The sequence below is a fragment of the Lepidochelys kempii genome, chromosome 8 (genome assembly GCF_965140265.1).
Source record: "Lepidochelys kempii isolate rLepKem1 chromosome 8, rLepKem1.hap2, whole genome shotgun sequence".
NCBI lineage: Eukaryota > Metazoa > Chordata > Testudines > Cheloniidae > Lepidochelys > Lepidochelys kempii.
In genome coordinates, this window is record NC_133263.1 from 86,084,161 (window position 1) to 86,105,985 (window position 21,825).

The 21,825-nt window shown below is 39.9% G+C and overlaps 1 protein-coding gene across 3 annotated transcripts in view; it reads left to right on the top strand.

The window, feature by feature from the left end:
* The first annotated feature begins 5,898 nt into the window (after nt 1–5,898).
* The window catches only part of NEGR1 (neuronal growth regulator 1), a 605,115-nt gene continuing 589,188 nt past the window's right edge, over nt 5,899–21,825 (top strand). For all 3 annotated transcript variants that reach the window (XM_073357346.1, XM_073357343.1, XM_073357344.1), the window contains exon 1: nt 5,899–6,272. In XM_073357346.1, the coding sequence (XP_073213447.1) occupies nt 6,097–6,272 (176 nt within the window). In that variant the 5' untranslated portion in view covers nt 5,899–6,096. The remainder of the gene's footprint in view (nt 6,273–21,825) is intronic.

Consider the following 21,825-nt stretch of genomic DNA (forward strand, 5'->3'; position numbering starts at 1 on the left):
CAACTGCCTCCCTCCCAATTAAAATAGTTGATTTCCAGCTATTCACTAGTCTTTCTCTTGATGTCAACAGGAGGCTAAGAAATGCCTTTATTTACCACTATGAATGGCAACTTGTCTAACAATTAGTGCTGGATGACTTAGTTTCATGCCATTAAGAGATTACATGCTTACGGTAGCTCAGTTATTGTTTCCCTTAATGAAGCTTGCATTCCATATGGTGGTAATATTTTGTTCATTTACATTTCCTAATATTTTTGATTCAATAGATATTATCTGACCAGCTCTAATAACAATATTGCACAAACCCATGACAACAGCTAAATTCCACTCTCTCTTACACCGGAGCCTGATCAAAGTAACTAACTGAAAATAGACCTTTGGCTCAATATTGTTTGAGAGGGCATGCAATCAGTGGGAAATAAAAAGAGGACTTAGGATGGAGCAAATCATGGCTTAAGAACAAGGTAAGACCTGTTTCCCCCATTTGTGTGTTACTGTGGTCCCAAGACTAGCCCTTTGAGATAAGGATGGGTCAGAGCAACCCTTTTCTCCTGTGATAGAATGAATGAGAGTACTCCGTTTGGGGAAGGGATGAAGGTGGATATGGAGGGCCATCTTATATGAGGGGTAAATTCAGGGTAAAGTGAAAAGTTGGCTATTTCTGCAGCAGAGAGGAAGGAATGAACTACTTCTGAAGTTGGTTGAGCTATACTGCTATGACAAATGGCAAAGCATGCTGGGAAAAGAGGAGCCTGAGGCCCTTGAGATACAGACTCTTCTCTCTCTGAACTGCAGTTAAATGAAAGACATGTGAGGAAGGCAGTTGTTTGAATATGATCTGGAGGAAAGGGGAGAACTCGTGGGAAGAGTGGTTAGAGGCAGAAAGGCTCACCTTCTAAGATAGCTCTTTGATGTCAGGCAACTGCTAAATAGTAGATACTCATGGAATCTGATATTTTGAGGACTGATGTGTTCCCTTATCATTTTTGTGTCTTTTTTTGTGGTAAACACATTAGCTTTAATAAACCCTTCTGTACTGAGTACCTTTTGTCCTACACTTCTGAGGTGGACGGGAGCATTCTGATGCTCCACTGGGGCCATGTCACAAGTGATTGTCAGAGTGGGATGTCTCTGTGGGGGACTTGGAGACAAGACAACATAAATGACTGAGGGTACAAGACATTGAAGAACTCCTATTTCTAGAGGAGGAAAGGAAGAATCTAAACATTGGTGTAGAGGTGGATGCCCAAATTCACCCCACTCCTGGGTCTAGAATGGAATGGGGACTGCTCAGAAAAATATTTCCTTGGCAGAATAGGTGTCCACTACTGTTCTAAGTGTCCAGCATTTCTTGAATTGGTAGCAGAAAGGATTAAGATTTTGGGACTGCAGATAGGGAGTGAGAAATATTCCTGGGTTTGGCTAGATTTACTAGAGTCCTGAAGAAAAGAACTATACTAGACACTCTCCTCCCCTCCAAGCCCAGGCATACAGCAGCATCAGGCTACAGACAACATGTCTAGATAGGAGAGCAGTTTGAAAGACAAAGGGAGCCTACTGAGAGGATGGTAGGAAAAAAGTTAAAGTTACTTCAGTAAGTGGAAAGGGAAAATAATGAACAAATCTTCACCAGGTTTGAGTGCAGGGCACTATCATGTGAATGGCTGCAGGATGTATGGGCTGTTTATCTAGTATCCCAGATGGCAAAGAAGGCTTCAAAAGCCCATGAGCATGTATTTGGTGAATAATTATACAGAAGAGGAAATAGCTATCCTGTAAAGATGATTATATTAGTGAAGAAACAGTGCCAATAGTTTTGGGCAGTCTAAGCATACCAACAGGCAAAGCACCCACCTAGACCCTGGTGTATCTTACTAGTTTAGCAAGGATGTGGGCCAAACTGTGGGACAAAGATTAAATTCTCAATATGGTGATTAGAGAACAGTTCCTGACTGTACTGGGGAGGTATGTTCGTACCTCAATGTGAGAATGACTATTAAAAAAACAGCACGGAAGTGGGAAGTCTGCGGGAGACATATTTAGAATACCAAGTTTTGTTGTCACCAGAGACTGTTTAGAATCCCTCTGAAACTTGAGGCATCAAGAGTGGTGAGAATATTGGACTGGAATTGTCCAAAGGGAAAAGTGGTTGGGGGGGGGGGTAGGTGTGTGTGTGTGTGTATGTATGTGTATATATATAATATATATATATATATATATAGTCTTTCTCTTGATGTCAACAGGAGGCTAAGAAATGCCTATATATATATATAATATATATATATATATATATTTGAATACAGGGTGGAAGAGAAGGGAAAGCTCCATGTGACTTTTTACTGTGATCAAATGAGGCTGGGACTTGTTGTACTCAGAAATCAAACATTCTGGAAACTTATATTTTGTGCTCCCAGGAGGAGCCTGAAACCAACCATTTGAGAATTTCACCCAGAAATGCTTTGTGATACTGAAAGTCCAGCTGGTAAGAGAACTCTTGGGTACAGAATGTTCCCACATTCTCTTGTGTATAGTTGGTGGCTCTCCATAAATGATCTAAACCATCTAAGATGATTTTAAAAAATTGTGTATACAGAGACTGGAGAATTTCCACTACTTAATATACAAAGGTGAGCATTATATGTTATGCAGCATTTATATCCTGGTGCCAAGCCTTCTATATGACTTGGTATGAGGCTTGTGTGACAAGAAGGGAGGAAGAATGCCCTTCGTTGAATTAGACCAGGATCTTTTGCGGTAACTGGAAAAGATGTATAAAAGTGGGATGCAATAAAAGAGGGTGAAGCACAAAAGAAAAGGAGATTAAGACTGCCAAGGGAAGGGGAGTTGGAAGTCACAGGTTTATGGACTGTTTGGCTCTGGCAAACGAGGTGCTAGCTCATGCCAAGGCCTCCATGTCTCAATTGAACGCAGAGAAATACATAGTTGGAATTAGTCTGGCTCACCTGTTAGTATTGTTCAAATAGGTATTAGTTATAAAAAACATGCTTAATGTTTAGACTCTATTGAAAATTTGTAAATTGCTCCAGGTATTAATGTCATTTGTAACACCTGTGCCCTGTATTGCAAGATATTTGAGCATTTGTATTGTAAGCTACCATAACTGTATAAATCACCAGACAGGAAAGAGACATAGATTAATATAAAATGCTGGCTTCCAACAGAAGGTATTAGGTCCTCCTGCCTAACAGAGAAGGCTCATCAATTCTAGACAAACTATTGTGGATCATCAGAGGCCAAAAAACTTTGATTGCTCTTCTCTTCACCTCTCTCCACACCCACATGAAGAGTAGACACGTAAATGAATTCCTCCCATCTGCTAAGTTTGCAACTGGAAGCAGAATGAAGGGAAAGGGAATAAAAATTTCTAACAAGGAAAAGCTATCTCTATGCTGTTTGGACACTCGTGGGAAAGGTTTTCAAGGCATAAGCAAAAGATCCCCAGCATTTAGCCTGGGTTATCCCTAAGGGACACACAGAGCTTGCCTACTATACAAGCTTCTATTACCTTTTGCAACTTAAATGTTTCAAAATCTGTCCTGAATGCCAGAAGGTAACCTATGGTATGAAAAGGCACTATGCACTTCTTATGCTGTTAACAGTAACTGAGATACCATTCCTCTCAAATAGCCAAAAATATACTGGATCACTTTTCTGAAGAGATTATAACTGATCAGATGTTCAGTTATGCAACAACTACATTGGAAAATACATGTCAGCAGGACAAAACTGACCTGTCATCCACAACCTGATGATCGTAAAGAGTTGAGCAGGTGTTGAGGTGGATTTTATAAAAGTTTATTAATAGCACAGGGCCAGACTAGTAATAGGGGCTACTATTTTCATTTTCCTATAGGAGTAAATGGTTTTGTTTTGTTTTTCCACTCTTTAAGCTCCTTTCTCACCAAAAGTGAAAATCCCCTAGATACCCTGGTAAAGAGCTGGGAAACTGAGGCCAAAACATTGAAGGGCATGGCTAATTATACAGTCTAGATTAGGCCAGTTGGCAGAAATGAGAGATTTACTGCTTTGGACATCTCAAAGACTTTCAGGGAAAGCAGAAGGCCCAATATGTAACTGTTAAGGCAGAAGTGTTAAAATTTATATTAAAGCAAAATTTTGCTTACACACTTTTGGCAAAATGACAACGCTCCTATGAAATCTTAAGGAAAGCTGGATCAGTGATGATATGAGGTTGTGAGATCCTATCAGGAATTGCTCATGCAGATGTTCAGAGATGCTATAGAAAGTTCTGGGAGACAGGATATGGAAATGGATTTTAGTTTACAAATGGACGAGGAGACTTGTTTCCTAAATGTGCATCTTAACAGAACTTCAGGAAGAACTACAATGAAAAGTCTTGAAGGTTTGTATTGACATTTGTGGTGAGACCAGGGAGAACTACCTCGATGCATCATACTATTGCCTTCAAAGATTCCATTAGGATGTATCAGTGCCACAACCATTATCAAGGAGAATGACAGCAGGAAGTGTGGTTATGCTAGATGTGGATTAGCCCAGTAGTTCTGGGGCTAAAATTATACAATTCCCAATAGACTTCTGAAAACATAATGTGGTATCAAAGTTTGACTTGAATCTAATACTTCCCACTGATGATCAAGCATATACTTTTGGCTAAATATATGTGCACCCTTGACTTAAAGAAGAGTTACTAGCAAATAGCTTTATCCCAGGAGTCAATGAAATAAACTGCATTTCAAATTCCTGAACCTGTCTACCAGTTTACTGCCCTTCCTTTTGGAATAAGAGTTGCTAGGTTTCACAATTTAATGGACACTTTTCTGAGGGGTTGAGAGGTCTATAATGCAGTCCAGTTGGACAACAGAACTGTTTGATACCAGTGGTCCACAGGTGCTCCTTCTCTAAGAATGGGAACCCTCATTGGAGGATTTTTCCCATACTCCGAGGATGGGATATTCCACTAAGGGGAGGTGCCCTATTGTTAAGGGAACTTTCTTTTCTTCTTGACTTGTCCCTCGGGGAGATGGGAGTCGCTGGTCCCTCGGGGATGCGATGTGTTTCCTGGGGGTTGGTTTCTTTTTCTCCCTAGCTCAGAGGGGAGAGGTGGGTTTGCATTCTCTCCAGCCTAGGGCAATGCAAGCCCCTTATCTAATTTAGCTAGGCATTTACAGGCGCCTCATCACTCTTCTCCTCTGCCTAGGACGGTAGATGAAGGCTAAGGTGTGGGTTCCCGAGCCCCCCTTCCACTTCACTCGTGCGCTGGGGGCCCCTTTCCCGCCCCCAAGCTGGGTTCACTGGGGGCGGGGGGCGTCTCCTGCCTGAGGAGGCTTTGGGGCTCTTCACACAGAGCCCAGGGGCGCCGGAGCAGAGTTCTCCCCGCCCGCGTAAAGCCTTGGCGGGAGAAGCCCAGCCCTGGAGCCTGCTCGCGCGGTCCGGCTGCTGGCCCGGTCCCGGCGAGGCGTGCGCGCGAAGCCCCGCTCCCAGCCGCGCTGGGTCGGAACCGTCCTGGGCAGCAGTGTCGGGCGTGGCTCCCAGCCGCCGTGCAGGGCATTGCAGCTGGAACGAGTTAGTTGGTGTTTTAAAAAGCCGCTGACTTGCCAACTCGGCTGTCTCCCTCCTGCCTGCAAACGGAGGTCACTCCGCAATCACTGCCTTTAATTGCATGCCATTTATTTCCGTATTGCCATGTCGGTGGCTGTAGCACACCTCCTCCCACTGCCGCTTTGCTTTTAGCTATTTCTCCCCCCCCCCCCCCCCAGCTCCATCACCAGTCATCAGGACAAGTTGCTAAGGAAACGGCTGCATGGCAACCGGCTCGGAGCCTGGGGGCCGTCTGCTGCTGCTGAGCCTGACGCGGCGGCGGCGGCGGCTGCTGCTTCTTCCCCTGCTCTCAGTCTGCAGCGCGCTTCTCTCCTCGCTGGATGGTGTGCGAGCCAGCCGGGGATAGACGCGTTCCGGACTCGGCCGAAAGCGCCCAGGCGAGGCAGAACCCTGCCAGTGCCTTGGCTGCCTGGCGGGAGCGAAGGCTCGTCACGCGCACCGGGGGCTGGGGATCGAGAGGAGCTGGAAGCTGAGCGGGAGCAGCCCGGAGCAGGGATGGACATGATGCTGTTGGTGCAGGGCGCTTGTTGCTCAAACCAGTGGCTGGCCGCTGTGCTCCTCAGCCTGTGCTGCTTGTTGCCCTCCTGCCTCCCAGCCGGGCAGAGTATGGACTTCCCTGGGGCAGCTGTGGACAACCTGGTGGTCAGAAAAGGGGACACGGCTGTGCTTAGGTAGGAAACCGAGCCTCTTCTTTACTTCTCTGGGCAAGTGAGTGAGAGCGTTGTGCAAAGCCATTGCCGGGCGACCGCAGGCATTTCTAACGGGCGCGTTGGTTTAGCTACCCTTAGAAGAGGAGGTTTTATTTTCACTCTGAGCATTAGAAAGATGGACGTTTTGTAACACGCTCCGGCGGCGGCTGCTTTAAAAAGAAATGAATAAATAAATAAAACAGCTCCAAGTCCAAGCAGCCCTGGTTAAGAGTAAGAGGTCCGGGAGAGGCGGTACCACTTTGAAACTAGTGCTCAGTCATTCATGCCAACTCTTCCTATTCAGGAGGGCCAGTCCCTCCGCTTCTAGGAAAGTGTATTTCTCATTTGTCCCTTTCCAGAGCCATCCCAGTATTTCCGTGGAAGTAAAAGGCGGGTCCCTATTATTCTTCCTCCCCGATAGCCCTATTTCTAGATATAGTAGAAGTTCTCAAGCGGTCTCCCTTTGCTACTTCTACTCTGTTAAGTTTGGGAAGTTTTGTTTTAAATTTTTTCCCTCTGGAATAAGTTTGCTACTTCTTCCTAAGTCTCGTTTCTCTCACTCCTTGCTGAGCCTCTGAAAGATGTAATGGCTCATCAGAGATCAGCTATAGCCCAGTTACCTCCCTAAACCGAAGCAATTGCAGAAGGAGATACTCGCAGAAGCTTATTCTGCTTTTTAAATGTAAAGTGATACTCAGCAGTGTACAGATCTCAGCAATTCTTCATAACTGCCCTCCTCAGATGTTTGAACACACATTATTCAGACAACTGCTTTATTTTCATCCACTGTGCAAGTCTGTATGTGTGAGTTGTATGGTCTCAAAATACATTTGCAGATGTGTATCTTTAAATATTAACATTGGGTGTCTTTGTTTAATAACCAATGACCAGTGCATTAGTAGTTTAATTCTATGGGTGTGGTATGTAATTATATTAGGAAACTCTTAAATCCTGATCTGTGGTAGAAATCATGTCCTACTTTAAATATTTAGATTTTAACCAAACCTAGTCTAAGGACATAGATTAGCCCTTGGGTTATAAATTCAGAATCCCTACTCTGAATTTATGTTTTGAGACAACTATAGACAGCAAACATCTTATTACAGAAGAATTTCTAAGACTTTTAACTAAACATTAGATGGATGCAAATAATATATACCTGCCTTTTGAACAGTAAGTTTGTCAATGGAAGTTTGGAAATTCCTAGTGCTGGATAAAAATTCTACCTGATGGTTTTTAATGTCTGTTATAGAATCTGGTATTCAGACATTCCTTGCCAGTATATTGCTCAGTTGTAAAGATTGCACAGTATTATAAGTGTATATCCACTATGATTTTAGCTTTTTTGTTTCCTAATGATTAACATGAAAAGAACCATCATACAATGACAACTGCGAGTTCTAGTTTTATGCCATTAAGAGACTACATGCTTATGGTAACTCAGTTATTGCATCCCTTAATGAAGCTTGCATTCCATATGGTAGCAATATTTTTTTCCAGTCCAGCTGGCTGGTGCAAAATTTGTTTACCAGTAGTAGTGCACTGTACCTAATGTAGCTGAATCCTTCTATTTGACTCAAATTCATTAATCTTCAGTTTAAAACTGAAAACATTCAAATTTAACTTTTTGATACATTTTACTTCGTCACGATACTTTGTAGTAATTTAAAAAATCATTTTCTTGGTACTTCAGATTAGATACGAATAGGCTGAATCTTCTTGTGTTTTGTAAGTCTAGACTTTAATCTGAATAGTTTTAAACCACAAACTATTTGGTTATAGACCATTTTATTTTCCTTTTTGAAGTGGCTGATTTAGGCTTCCAGATTAAAAAGTGACTTAGCCAGATACAGCTTTCATAGATTTTTCTTGGAAAATATTGCATAAGATTTCCTTGAGTGTTCTGATGTAGTATCTTCTGAGAATACAACCAGAGTCTATGCAGTGCAATTGACAGATTTTTTTATTTATAGGAATATACTGTAGTTAGACTCCTAGGGCATTCTAAAACCATGAATTCACTTGCTTTGGTTTCTCTATTTTTGTCGACAGACATATTTTGCTGTTACATTTCCTATCTTTATTTTCAGAGTTTCAGATTTAAAGGTTGCAGTGAACAAGAGTTGAGGAGTTGCAGTTCCTAGCTCAGGACAGAACTCAAACAAATACTGAGTGTCATTGGTGGTTCTAGAAAATAAAAAAAAATCCAAGATTAAAAAATAAAAATTAATACAAATATTTGTGTGACTCTAAGGGTTATCTGTTGGTGGCTTACAGCTGGAATGTAGCACTACAGTATATTAAACTCTGTGAGGCCTAAAATTGTGAGTTCGCAACTCAGTACCTATGCAGCTGGATGGATTACATAAATGAAATTGGAGTTTTAAGGTCAAACAATCATTTTTATCTCATAAGTGAGAGAATATCTGTTTTGGAAGAGAATACGATTAAGGATGGAGTACACATCACTACTTACCTGTAGAACTTGGAAGCCAAAAGCAAATTTGTGCTGAAATAATATATGGGGTATTCATAGTCCCTCCATCTCAATATAAAGCATTCTTCCCACCCTTTAAAGACATAGATGACTTATTAATGAAACCCATATTTTCACATCTTTCTTATCTTTAGTAGGGTTTCTTGCTGATTGATGTTTACAGTATTACAAGTTAATAAGATAACTTTAGAGGGACAATGCACCATCGCTAAAGGAGTGCATAGAGCATTTAATGAGACTTTTGATGTAGACCTTTGCTCCTCCTGAAAATTTCCCCAGAGGATATTCATATCATAAATACACAGAAACTTTTTTTAATTAATGAAAATAAGGAATTTGTTTTTTATTAGGTCTTAGCACTGGAAACAGTATTGCTCTGTAAATACATAGTCCAGTTTGTTCAATGAAGTAATTAATTTGTGCAAAGAAAAAGGAGCTTCTTCCAGCTCCCCCAGACCACGGTATTTAGATTTTCTTGATACATGTACACTGTAGTACTCAAAGGTAGCTGTATAAGTGTGATTCCAAGTTGGTACTATGCATCTTTTTTTCTGTAGTGGAGCTCTGTTAGTGCTGACCATTGGTTGTGTGTGTGTGTGTGTGTTGGCTCCTCACTTAGTGTCAGATTGCTCTCTGATTGTATCTGCATTCGTTATTCCCTCCTTTGCAGGAGTGGGATCTCCAGGGAGTTACATTTGTACTTTGCATGTTAAAATCAGAAAGCCTCTAATTAATGTATTTAAAACAGCCAATATGACTGCTGGTGTCAAGCATAAAAAGCCTTTTAAAGGAGTTAGACTCTACAAGTCATTCTCCTCACTTTTTGAGTCAGCATTTTACTAGGTGATGAGAGAGATTATGCTAATTCATTTGATTTACAGGTGTCTTGATTATCTGAGAGTCAAAGCATTTTTAATACTCTTGCTCTGAATACACTCTTGTTCAGGTTTTCAAGATTATAACATTTTTAAGTGATTTTGCCTGTGCCATTTAACTTAATTGCACATGAGAGCTAGGAATAGATTCTGCATTCAGTTTACATGTGTGCTTTCCCACTAAAGCAAATGGAGTTGCACCTGAGTAACTGGGGGCAGAATTTTGCCCTTCACTGTTGTTACAAAGCTATCCCTAGGAGCTGAAAATACTATTTAGGGTGTCCTATTGTAGTAAGCAGGTGACATATTTCAATCAATAGGGTGGGTACCAGATTCTGTGAACTGCTATGAATTAGTTCTGGACCTCTCTGCTTCTAAGTTTCCTCATCTGAAAAATGCAAAATAAATGTTTTAAGTGTGTGGAGATTTAAAGATGAAGAATACCACTAAGTATCATAAGTAAAATAACTAGTTTGTCATTTCATTTTACAAGTGTGGAGGCGTATTAAAGAACAACAAGCACAGGTTTGTAATGTTTTTCTAATGCTAATGGAATGCCATGAAACAAAGCATTAGACAAACATACCATGGGGAACAATCCTGAACTGACGGGGTGAGTTACATGCTCCCACAGGTAGGCCTCTTTCATTTTGTAATTGCATTGATTTTAAGATTTTTGAGGTTGGGATTTTGTATTCCTCTGTTCCTACAGCACCTAGCACAATATGGCTAGGCCCAATCCTGATTGGATCTAGAGCTAGGTGAATTTTTTTCACATAAATAGCTTTATTTATGCATGGGTGGCTTTTTGCTAGAAAATGCAGTCTTACTATTCAATGGGGGAGGGAGGGGGACGGACTTGAACTTGGTTCTCTTCTCCACCTCGTGATAGCTGAGTGCTGGGCAGAGTTGCTCTCAGTCTCTCTTGTTGAAGCTATTCTATTTTGTATAAATAACTATTCATAGGAACAGGGACTTGAACTTCAGACTCTGGCATCACAGGCGAGTGCTCCTACCACCAGATTATGGAGTTTTTCCTCTCTGGCCCAATACTTATTCAGGATATTAGGCAGAGGGGAGAATTGAACCTGGGTCTTCCACACTGGGTTAAAAGTTGTAAGGAAGGCACTGCTTTCTCCTCTGTGAGTGTACCCTTTAAAAACACCCTTAAACAAAGTATCTGAGGTCAAACAACCTGAATTATTCTAATGTAAGGTTAGAAGGGACCTCAAGAGGTCATTTAGTTCAACCCCCTACTCTGAGGTATAACCAAGAATACCTAGACCATCCCTGAGAGGCATTTGTCTAACCTGTTCTTGAAAATCTCCAGTGGTGGGCATTCCACAACTTCCCTTGGAAGCCTATTCTAGTGCTTAACTCTTCTTATAGCTAGAAAAGTTTTCCTAATATCTAACCTAAACCGCCTTGCTGCAGATTAAGCTGATTGTTTCTTAACAGTGGCATGGAGAACAACTGATTGCTGTCCTCTTTTTAACAGTTCTTAACATATTTGAAGACTTATCTGGTGTCCCCCCCAGTCACCTTTTCTCAGGACTAAACATACCCAGATTTTTAATGTCTCCTCATAAGTCAGGTTTTCTGAAGCTTTTATCTTTTCTGTTACTCTTCTTTGGACTCTCTCCAGTTTGTCCACATCTCTCTGAAAGTGTGGTGCCCAGATCTGAAGAGTGGTACTCCAACTGAAGCCTGACCAGTGTTGAGTATAGCAGGACAATTATCTCCCATGTCTGACATATGACACCGCTGTGTTTAAAAAAAAAAAAAGCCAGAATATTTGCCTTTTCACAACTGCATCACATTGTTGATTTGTTCAATCTGTGATCCACTATAATTCCCAGATCTTTTCTAGCAGTATTACTTCCTAGTCAGTTGTTCCCCATTTTGCAATTGTTCATTCAATTTTTTTTCTTCCTAAGTGTAGTACCTTGCACTTGTCTTTATTGAATTTCTTCTTGTTGATTTCAGACCAATTCTCCAATTTAAGAGGTTTTGTTTGTTGGCTAATAGGACTTTTTGGTTCAAAAATCTTAAGACTTCCTTACTCAGAGCAAGCCTCCTTTAACTTCAGTAGGTATCATGTCTGAGCAGGAGGGAGTGATGCCTAATATCTACATACTTTAAATCTGGCTCTGTTTTTTTCCCCCCAAAGATTGTCTGTAATCCTGCCACACACAGACAGACCCTTGCACCCAAACAAAGACTCACTGAACCACTATTTTTATCCAAGTCTAATTGAAAAGGAAGATGATTTAAAAAAAAAGATTAAAATAGTATTGCTATTACTCCCTCCTGTAATAATTCAAGATAACTTCTAATGATTTAGTATGATGTCATTTACAAAGAAAAGCCACCTCATTCCGGAGGGACGAATTCTACCCTGCAATGTTTGTGCACTGCTCCCATTGATGAAGTCAGCAAGACTTTGATACAAGCATCCCAGGACTGAGCAATTCTACTAGTCTCTACTAGTCTCCTTGTTGCTGTACCTGCTTCCTGCCAATAAAACTGCTGGGTGCAGCTCTAGGAACTACTGGAGGGTGAATGTTGCGTATTGTAGCCAAAGATCATTCTACTGGACTTACTGCCCTGCTGATATCACTTCGGGGAAAAAACGGAGAGAGGATTTTACTCTTTTATGCACCTGACCACAACAGCCTAGTGTGCAGCTGGATTATGTATGTGGCCTTCTAGATTTTACATGTCGCAGAAAGTCTTATACATTTTGGAAAGAAGAGTCCTTAAATTGCCCATTGCTGGACATTGCAAATATAATCGCTTTAAAATATCTACATGTATGAGTATGACCACCTACAGATATGTAACTCAAAGTCTAGTTGTGACCATCCTTATTTGGATGACAATATATTTCTTCAGACCTGATCTTTCTTATTAGTTCATTAATAGAAACAACAAAAGGGCCCAATTATGCTGTTCTGATGTAAATTTAAACCCAGATTTTTACTTCAGGGCAACTATCCTGGATTTACACCAATGTGAGTTAGGGCAAAATTTGCTCCAAATAACTTATTTACTTTCAAACAAGTTTAAAGTGCCATTCAGTTTTTCTTTTCTTATTATCTAAAATCTAAACCTGTAATAGCCAAAAATATTAGACCTACTTTTGTACACTTATGTCAGGGGTTAGAAAAAGTAAAGATAATTTTTTCCTCTTTTCTTTTTCAAATCCAGAAGTGGATCCTTTTCAATGTAATGAGAGAATGAAATTTACAAATCACCCTATTTTAGAAAGTAGGTAGAAGTGTTTGTTTTCCTTTATACCAATGTAGGAAAACTTGTAATGAAATTCATGTTGTTAAATTGTTGGAGTACTATAAAATAACTTGATGCTTTCCAAGCAGAGAGTTAAACATAGGGTTCTTGTCTAAACTAAGAATTTTTAGATGCATGATTCCAGCTTCATTGGAAGGAGCATTGGTGGAAGCTATAACACAGATGATGTTTAAGTGGACTCAGGTGTGTGTTTTACCATGGTTATACAGGAAAATGGTTAAAAATGCATGAACCTTGTCTATATTGCAATTCCTACCAGTGCTAACACTGGAGGAGTTGTACCTCCCTAGGAATTATGAGTCTGAAAAATCCTGGTGTAGATGTAGCTGGTGAGCTTTGCCCAATGGACTGCAAAACAGCTGGCTGCAACCACCACAAATAGGCAGTTGTTAAAGGTTGTCATGTGGGTTAGGCATTCTTTCGTCTGAATGGAGATTTGTAGAGAAGCTAACTGAAGTAGATGTCAGTTATGGTCTAACCTGGCTGAGGAGTTGAGAGTTAACACCTAGCCCAAATCTGTATTAGCTCATCTCAGTGTTTGCAATAATAGTCTCCAGGTGGTTGTGCCTTGTGACTTTGGGCTGAGGTGATATTGCAGAGGACAGTCGTGTCATATGACAGACACCAAGGATTATTCAAGAGGGAGCTGTTTTTCTGACTACAGGAAAGTATGGGGGGCACATTAATATATGTAGTCTCGCTGCTGTTCTCACCATCTTTGCTGAAGGTACTGTGTATATAATGTAAATTTTTCACTAGGAAACATCCTAAGATTTTAGATAAAAATTTAAAAAGGTGTGTAATCTTCATAGGACTCTAAATCCTATTGATAGTCAATGAGACTAGGTTCCCAAGTCACTTAATCACTTTTGAGAATTTTGATCTCTGGCACCAGTTTGTTTTCCAAAAAGAAACTGGCCTATAAATCTGGTAGTGTTCAGCAAAGGAGCACCAATACATATACAGGTGGAAAGCCCCTGACATATCCACCAACGTCATTAGTCCACCATCATTCCAAATGCTGAATTCCTAGTGAAGAAAATGAGAGTTTTTATAGCAGAATATGCCTCTAAATAACTGGCCTAGCATATTTTAGCTGAGATTACATGTATTATCATTAGAGTCCCCTCGATGCATGTCCACACAGCTGCTGTATATATTTAAATTCTTTGCTATTTTATCTTTCCTAGTTGCTTCACATTTATTAATAGGGAATTTGCTTGACTTCTGTGCCCCTATTTGGTATCCTTCTACATTTTAGGCTCATACATTAATCTGCTGCTTGCATCTTTTCTCAGATCTTTCAGAAAATATAAATGCACTTTGCCATAGTTATTTTGTAAAACTAAGAGGTTGCTTAAGCGAGTTTTCACATTCCAAATCTCTGCCAATTATCAGATGAGCACCTTATGGCACTTGAAAATTGTACAAGTAGTTAAACTATTCTTAATTTGCTCCACAATTATTTACTGTAGCTATCATAAATGTTTCAGATAGTTCCTCTAAATTTTATCACAGATTAAGGAATCAGTAAGACATAAATGGTGGAATTTGATCCATTTAAGACATGCTGTTTTATATCCAAAAGAAAGGGCTTTAACATTTGTAATTACTTTCTTCTTGTCATTGTGCACAAGAGTGGACTATAACCCAAACCTTGGAGAATAGGAGATGGAAGAATCAATTCCAGGGATTCAGGCTATTTGTCCATCTGGGCCATGGCCTCCATTACTGGCTATGGAGAAGAGTATTGGATTGGCCTGCTGTTTTCACTCCCAACAGGGATGTGATTCAGTGGATCCATACATTACATGGATACCTTGGCCACACCTCTAGCACACCAACAATTCACATATACAGTGAGCTGTGGAAACCTGCCACTAGGCAGAGTGTGCCAAATCTCCCTACACAGGGACTCCTGGAGCCCCATGATTCTGAGCCTTGAATGGAGTACAAGGGATGTCCCAGGGTTAGTCTCTACGTGGCCAAATAGTTTACAGTACATCCCAGTGGTAGATTTAAGATGTAACTATGTAGAGTAGATTACAATATTTTAATCTTGAGTTGACCATTTCCTTTCAAAGATGGCATTCTGCCCTCCTGAATAGGTGCACTGACCACCTTCACCAATAATTAAAGCCACTGATTGTCGCAGCCAAGAGGGGCATGTCCTCCTTCCAGCCTCCAACTCAGGGATCAATGCATGCCATAACTCAAACAGTGAAGACCTTGCATTTGTCCCCTTGAGAGATTACTCTTCAACAGTTGAAGGAGGAGATAGTTTGGCCTGAATCTGAATGATTTTTTTCAGAAAAATACTTTAAGATGTGCACACAACTGGTGGGATTTAAATTAGCAATCAAGAGAAGAGAGCCTGGATTAATCAAGATGTCCACAATTGGAGACACATCCATTGACTGAAATTTTGCTGATAACCTTCATATTTGTCTCCTGCTTAGCCATCACATAATTAAGATTAAAAAAAATATGACACAATTGACCAGATTCACATAAAGACTTCCACCAATGGCTCTCTAGTCATATTTCCTCTTGCTTAATCTGTAAACCAAGATGACTTGAAAAGATAAAGTTGGCAAACAGAATGCTCTTGGCTCTAGAAGAGAATAGAGAACAAAATATTGTTACACAGTCCTATACTAAGCCATTAATGGTAGCCTGTTGAAAGTACAGAGAAGTTCTTCATAGTTCTCTTAAAAACTCTGATTCTATTAGCCTTTGAGAATAGACCCTCAAAACAAGTTCTTTATCCTGACTGGAAAGGCAAACCCTCCTTTAAACCACAGGAGATAACTCATCACAGAGGCAAAATTTCCATTCCTCCAATCCCACTCCAAACATCAAATCAAGAACGTGGCCATCTGCATGAGTTGATCTTTTGAACACTTGAGACAGTCACACACCAGCTCTCTGCCTGTTAATCGAACAGTGCAGAACCCCGGGTAGCTGCCGCTCTTTAAGAGTCAACCAAGCAGAAAAATGTTTCCTCATCCTCTTGGCAAAAGTTTAATTTCCTACAAAAAATTACAACTGAGTCCTCAGAACAGGCAAAATTAATTGAGGCACCTGGATTTACGTGAGGAGGTATACGTAAAATAGTCCAGATAAAATGTTTAAACATCACTTTAAAATTCTCAAAAAGGTCTTGCCTTAACATGTGTCTCATATTTATTTACAGCATATGGAGAAAAAGTACCTGTGTGGCAGGCAGCTGTATTTGACAGGACCTATACTCTTGTTTGGGGTGGTAGGCTATTTTCAGTTGTTCACCTGGTAGAGAGAGAGCTTTCTGTGATAGTGAGCACTGCCCATTAACAAGTTCTGTGTATACACCACAACAAATAAGATATGCAATTAGGCAGGGTTTAATTGTTAATGAAGCTGTTGCATTTTCATCTCCTATATATTTAGCTTGGAGAGATAAATTTTGGGGATATGTCACATATCCTATGTGGCCAATGTTTCAGATGTATGGCATCATAACTGGATACAGTTTGGTTTTTGAAGCTGCAAAGCTGAGTTAGAAATAAAAAGATAACAAGAACATGTTTTCCTTTATAAGAGGAAAAACAGTCAATCTCTCTCAAAAAAGATTTTCCCTTGGCAACAGCATATGATCTGATGGTCAAACAGGCAAACAGCTATCATTAGTCATGCATAATTAAAACAAAGAATATCCAGCTGTTAGTAGTAACAGTTTTGTCTAGGAAAAATCTAACATACAATATCCCTTGCAGAAATTGCCAATAGTTTTGTGGTTATGCAAATACAAAGTAAATATATAATGTATTTGTGTACAATATTCTGGGATGTTTTAATATTTGAATAAATAAACATATAGGAATAAGAGCTGTCTGATTTAGTATAACATCTATGATGTAGTAGTTAAATTTACATAAAAGTAATCTCATTATATAGTCAACAATATGCAAAATAATTTATTCCCTTGAGAAAACATCCATGTCGTATGTAATCTATTTTACCATTGTATTTTTACTGATCTTTCACTATGTACATGGAAAGCGCATATTTTATTGTTTAAACTATTGTCAAAGTAGAATGCACTTTATATTTATAATAGATACTGAGAATGAAGACTTTCTTCTTAATTGGCTACTGTACTGGGGACTCATTTTCCTCTCAGATGAATGTAAGTGGAGTTACATTCATAAAAGAACAAGGCCTCTGGTCTTTAACTTCTTGGGAACGATTAATAATTTTGTCATGTCACATGTTTTACAGACCAATCTGGACATCAGCCTTGGTTTGGATGTTCTCTTATCAGGGGATACATTTCTTTAGAAGACAGTCCCGCTATCCTGAAAAAGCTAGTTTCTGATCTGTATGGTGTCTGGGGGGGTGATGCAGAAGTGTGTGCAGAACTGGAAGGAGTTTTTGTTTTTAGGGTGCTGGAGAAAGCTAGTGAGAGGCAGAAACAAGAAACAGCTGTAAGAGAGACTGACTAACCGAGGGAGTCGTTCTTTCAGAACAGCTGCAGAAAGTTGCAGTTTCTTATTTGTAGGGGATGGGGTGTCTGTAGGCTTGCAGTACTATGGCCCAGGGAATCTACCAGACACCTTTTCTGCCAATGCAGACTTAATGTGGTTAGCTGGAACTTGCACACGGAAAACAGTTTTCACCATTCTGGAAAGAAAGAGGCAGTCAATATATGAATGAACAAGTAAAAGCTAAAAGTTCAAACATAAGCTCACTAAAGTTAATTGCAAAGCTCCCTTTGACCTTACTGGTGCAGGGCCAGGGCCTCACTGATTAAACAGAGGAAGAGATGATGGCTAGATTCTGGGGGGGAAGCATCTGTGGCAGCTACCCCCAGCAGTTGTTTCAGTGGCCAGTTTAAAGCAGTTCAGCATATATTAGGGCTTGTTTTGCCGTAAACCATTCCTATAGCCATGTAAATATAGCATTATGGTAGCTGTTTTAGTCCCGGGATATTAGAAAGATAAGGAGGTCATATCTTTTATTGGACCAACTTCTGTTGGTGAAAGACGAGCTCTTGCACTTACACAGTGTCTCTCGTCGGATAAAAGATATTACCTCATACACCTTCTCTCTCTCTAAATATAGCCACATGTTCAAGGCGATACGAAATGTATCTTTGTTTTTTCTATCAGTCATTGAACAAGTGTCCTTAACTTCCCCCTGGGCTCCCAATTTGTCCACCTGATACTTGACTGACAGGTAACAGCTCATGAAAGCTTATGCTCTAATAAATGTGTTAGTCTCTAAGGTGCCACAAGTACTTCTGTTCTTTTTACGGATACAGACTAACACGGCTGCTACTCTGAAACCCTTCTTGTTCGTTATTCTGTATGATATTTGACGTTTGAAGTAATAATTCCAAGGGAGAACATCCTTTGTCCACAATGAATTTAAACTTTTAAAGAAATATCAATCGGTGCTATTCTTCAGTTTCTGTCATTTGAATTATCTAAATGTTTCAAATGTAGCTATGTTTATGGATGAGTGCATTGACTACTGATTAATCTTAGACTGCACTGGTTAATGATTCAGTCTCCTGAGGGCTACAGCATCAGGAATGTTAGTAGTATTTAGACACCCTAGGAGCACATGAGAAACAATTCCAGTTTATTACAAGTTCCTTATTAAAAAATTCTCTAAATGGATAAACAGTCTCTCAAATAGTAAAATATAATAACAGCTAGATGGGACTAAACACTTTACTATAACCAGCATATCACCCATCTCCTGCTGAGGGACTCTGGAGTGCTAATCATTGTTATAAATGTCATCCTGGCATCTCCCTGTGGGTTTCTTCCCTCCATGCACAGGTGTGCCAACACCTTTTATTCTGGGTCATGTTTATACCCACAAAGTATCATACATATGCATAAGGGTTCCAATCCCTTTTTCCTTATCCATTCTTCCATCCCTCACTGATCTATGGTGCCCCATTTCTCTCTGGCTGTCCTCTTAGTTCCCTTTATTCTCACTTGCATGGTGACAGGTTTCAGAGTGGTAGCCATGTTAGTCTGTATCAGCAAATATAACGAGGAGTCCTTGTGGCACCTTAGAGACTAACAAATTTATTTGGGCATAAGCCGCAAGGTGCCACAAGGACTCCTCGTTAATTTTTATTCTCGCTGTCCATCTATGATGGTACAATCAGGGGTCTTGTGGTCTAGACAGATACATTGTGGTATATTTTCCCAAACAGCATCCACTGGCATATTCTTTACAGTAATCTTGTAATTTACTGATACAGGGTTATTCCTAGGTCACATATTTATGTCAACCACCCTTAGGCCTAAGGCCTAGTACGGCTAAGTTGAAATCTTACAGACCTCAGCCTCTTGGCCTTGCATTACAGCCTTACTTTGCTTGTGTGTATATACCTAATACACACACATCATTCATAAATGCTCATCAGCATTTATACTACTGTGATCCGATCCTACTGAAACCAATCCATCATGCATTGATTATACTTAACCACAAACATAAATCCTCTATTAAATGATTAAATGAAACAACTGGCTACACAAAATATTTGGTCTCCTACTCGACTTATGCTTTTACTTCCTTGAATAATGAAGAATGAAAACAACGTTAGGGCAGGAAAAATCAAATAATGTAATGTAAACAAACTTTAGACAATCACTGTTAAGTTGATGGTTCTTCATCTAGTGGTCTGACGTGACTTTAGTAACTTTTACAGTATTCCTCAGTGGACTATGGTCGATATTATAAAAATGAGTACACATGAGCATTACTAGGAATAATTTGGACACATTTAGGAAATATTAGATCACCAAGATGCTGTTCTAACTCAGAGCTCTTTTTATACTTCATTTTTTTCATATTTCTTTGTTAAATTAGGTGAAATACAAAAGCCGTGTCAGGGTTTGGAAGTCCATAATAATTATTTTTAGAATTAAAGTGCTTGCTTTTATGCCAAAGCTGTTAATTTTATGTAGAAGTTGATAATTTCTGCAAAGAGGTAAATTAAAATACTTTTCTAACTTGAATCAATTGACACGCATCACCAGTTGCATCTTCAGTGCATGTTCTAGAAAGTTGTTAGTCATTTTTAAACAGCATTTGTACATTACATAGGGGAAGCTAATTCTGGTGGCAGTAGCTGTGATAGTGATGGCTTGCTTGTGGCAATGCGAAAGAATCACAGAAGATGTCACTTTCTATTAATACTGAACAAGGAACATCATTAGAATAAGTGAAACAGTAATCTCCCTATTCCTACTCTCTCCCTCTCTTTCTGCTTTACTGTAGCGATTTCCCTAGAACCTTCCCTCCCACTTGCCTGGCTTCCTACCCTGTTCTAAAGAAGTGGTACATGTTCCCTTAGGCCTTGTCTATACAAGAAAAGTTTCACTGGTTTAGCTAAACCTATTTTAAAATCAACCTAGTTAAACCAATGCAAACCACACTTACATTGGAGTAACACTTTGTGATGCATGGCTAGAAGGGGTTAAACATCCTGGAAAATAAGTAACCCTCAAAAGACATGTAGGGAGATAATGTTTGTGTTTTTCTGTATTTACATATGTATGAGTAGGGTGGACAATGTAATGGACAGTCCCTGTATATGCTGTAGTCTGATAATTCAGAGGCCAAAAGAACATCCTGTAATGTAAATGAATTGTAAACACGGGATATCTCAGTATTCATCTCTCTTTGAAATGTACTGTGAATGGTGGAGGAACAAGCAAGTCACATTATGACTATAGCTAAGCACCAGTGATGGACCTCCTTCAAAGTCATTCTAACTACCTTGTGTTCCCTGAGGAATTCCAACTTGTCAAAAGACATGAAATTGTATAAAAGATCTTTGGGTCCTGTTTCTGTCATCTCAGATCTGCTTAGACTTCATCAGGGGAAGTTTGAGTCACAAGACTGAGGTCCCAGTTATGCTGATACATTCTGCATATGAGATTTGGACATTGGACTATCACCTATGAACTGAATTCTAAAGTTACTCTTTGCAACTACGAAGCTCACTATCTCTGCTGTGAATCTGCACCTCAATGAATTGAACTCATGTTTGTATGTATATTGATATTTTAACTATTCTCTCTCTCTCTCTGTCTCTCTCTCATTGTTTAATAAATTTTAGTTTAGTTAATAAGAATTGGCTGTGGCATGTATTTGGGTAATATCTGAAACAATTATTAACCTGGGAGGTAATGTGTCCGATCCTTTGGGATTGGTAGAACTTTTTCTTTTAAATGATGAAATTAGGTTTACAGAAATTTTCACCATATTTGACATGGGTACCTGGATGGAGACCTGAGGTTGGATCACTTTAAGGGAACTGTGTTGTTTGGACTTCTGAGTAACCATTACAGTAATAAAAGAAGCTGTTTTATGCTGGTCTGGTGAATCTAAGTATTGGAATATCCACCAGATTGATAGGGATTGTCTTCCCCATTCTTTGCAGTTCACCCTAATTGAGTGACCACAGCTGGCTCCCCACTAGGACCCCGGTCACACGCTTGCTTAAGCTTCTGTCAGTAAATTGAACAAATAAGGACTATACCATCCCAGATTGAGGAGCCAATGGGATGGTGTCCCCGGCCTCTGTTTTTCAGAAGCTGGGAATGGGAATCACTTGATTACCTGTTCTGTGCATTCCGTCTGGGGTACCTGGTATTGGCCACTGTCAGAAGACAGGATACTAGGCTAGACGGACCCTTGGTCTGACCTAGTATGGCTGCTCTTATGTCAGTAGAGGGAGGTTTCAGAACAAATTGATAAAATTAACAGTAATAAGTCACCAGGACCAGATAATATTCACCCATTCTGAAGAAACTCTGATCTGAAATTGCAGAACTAC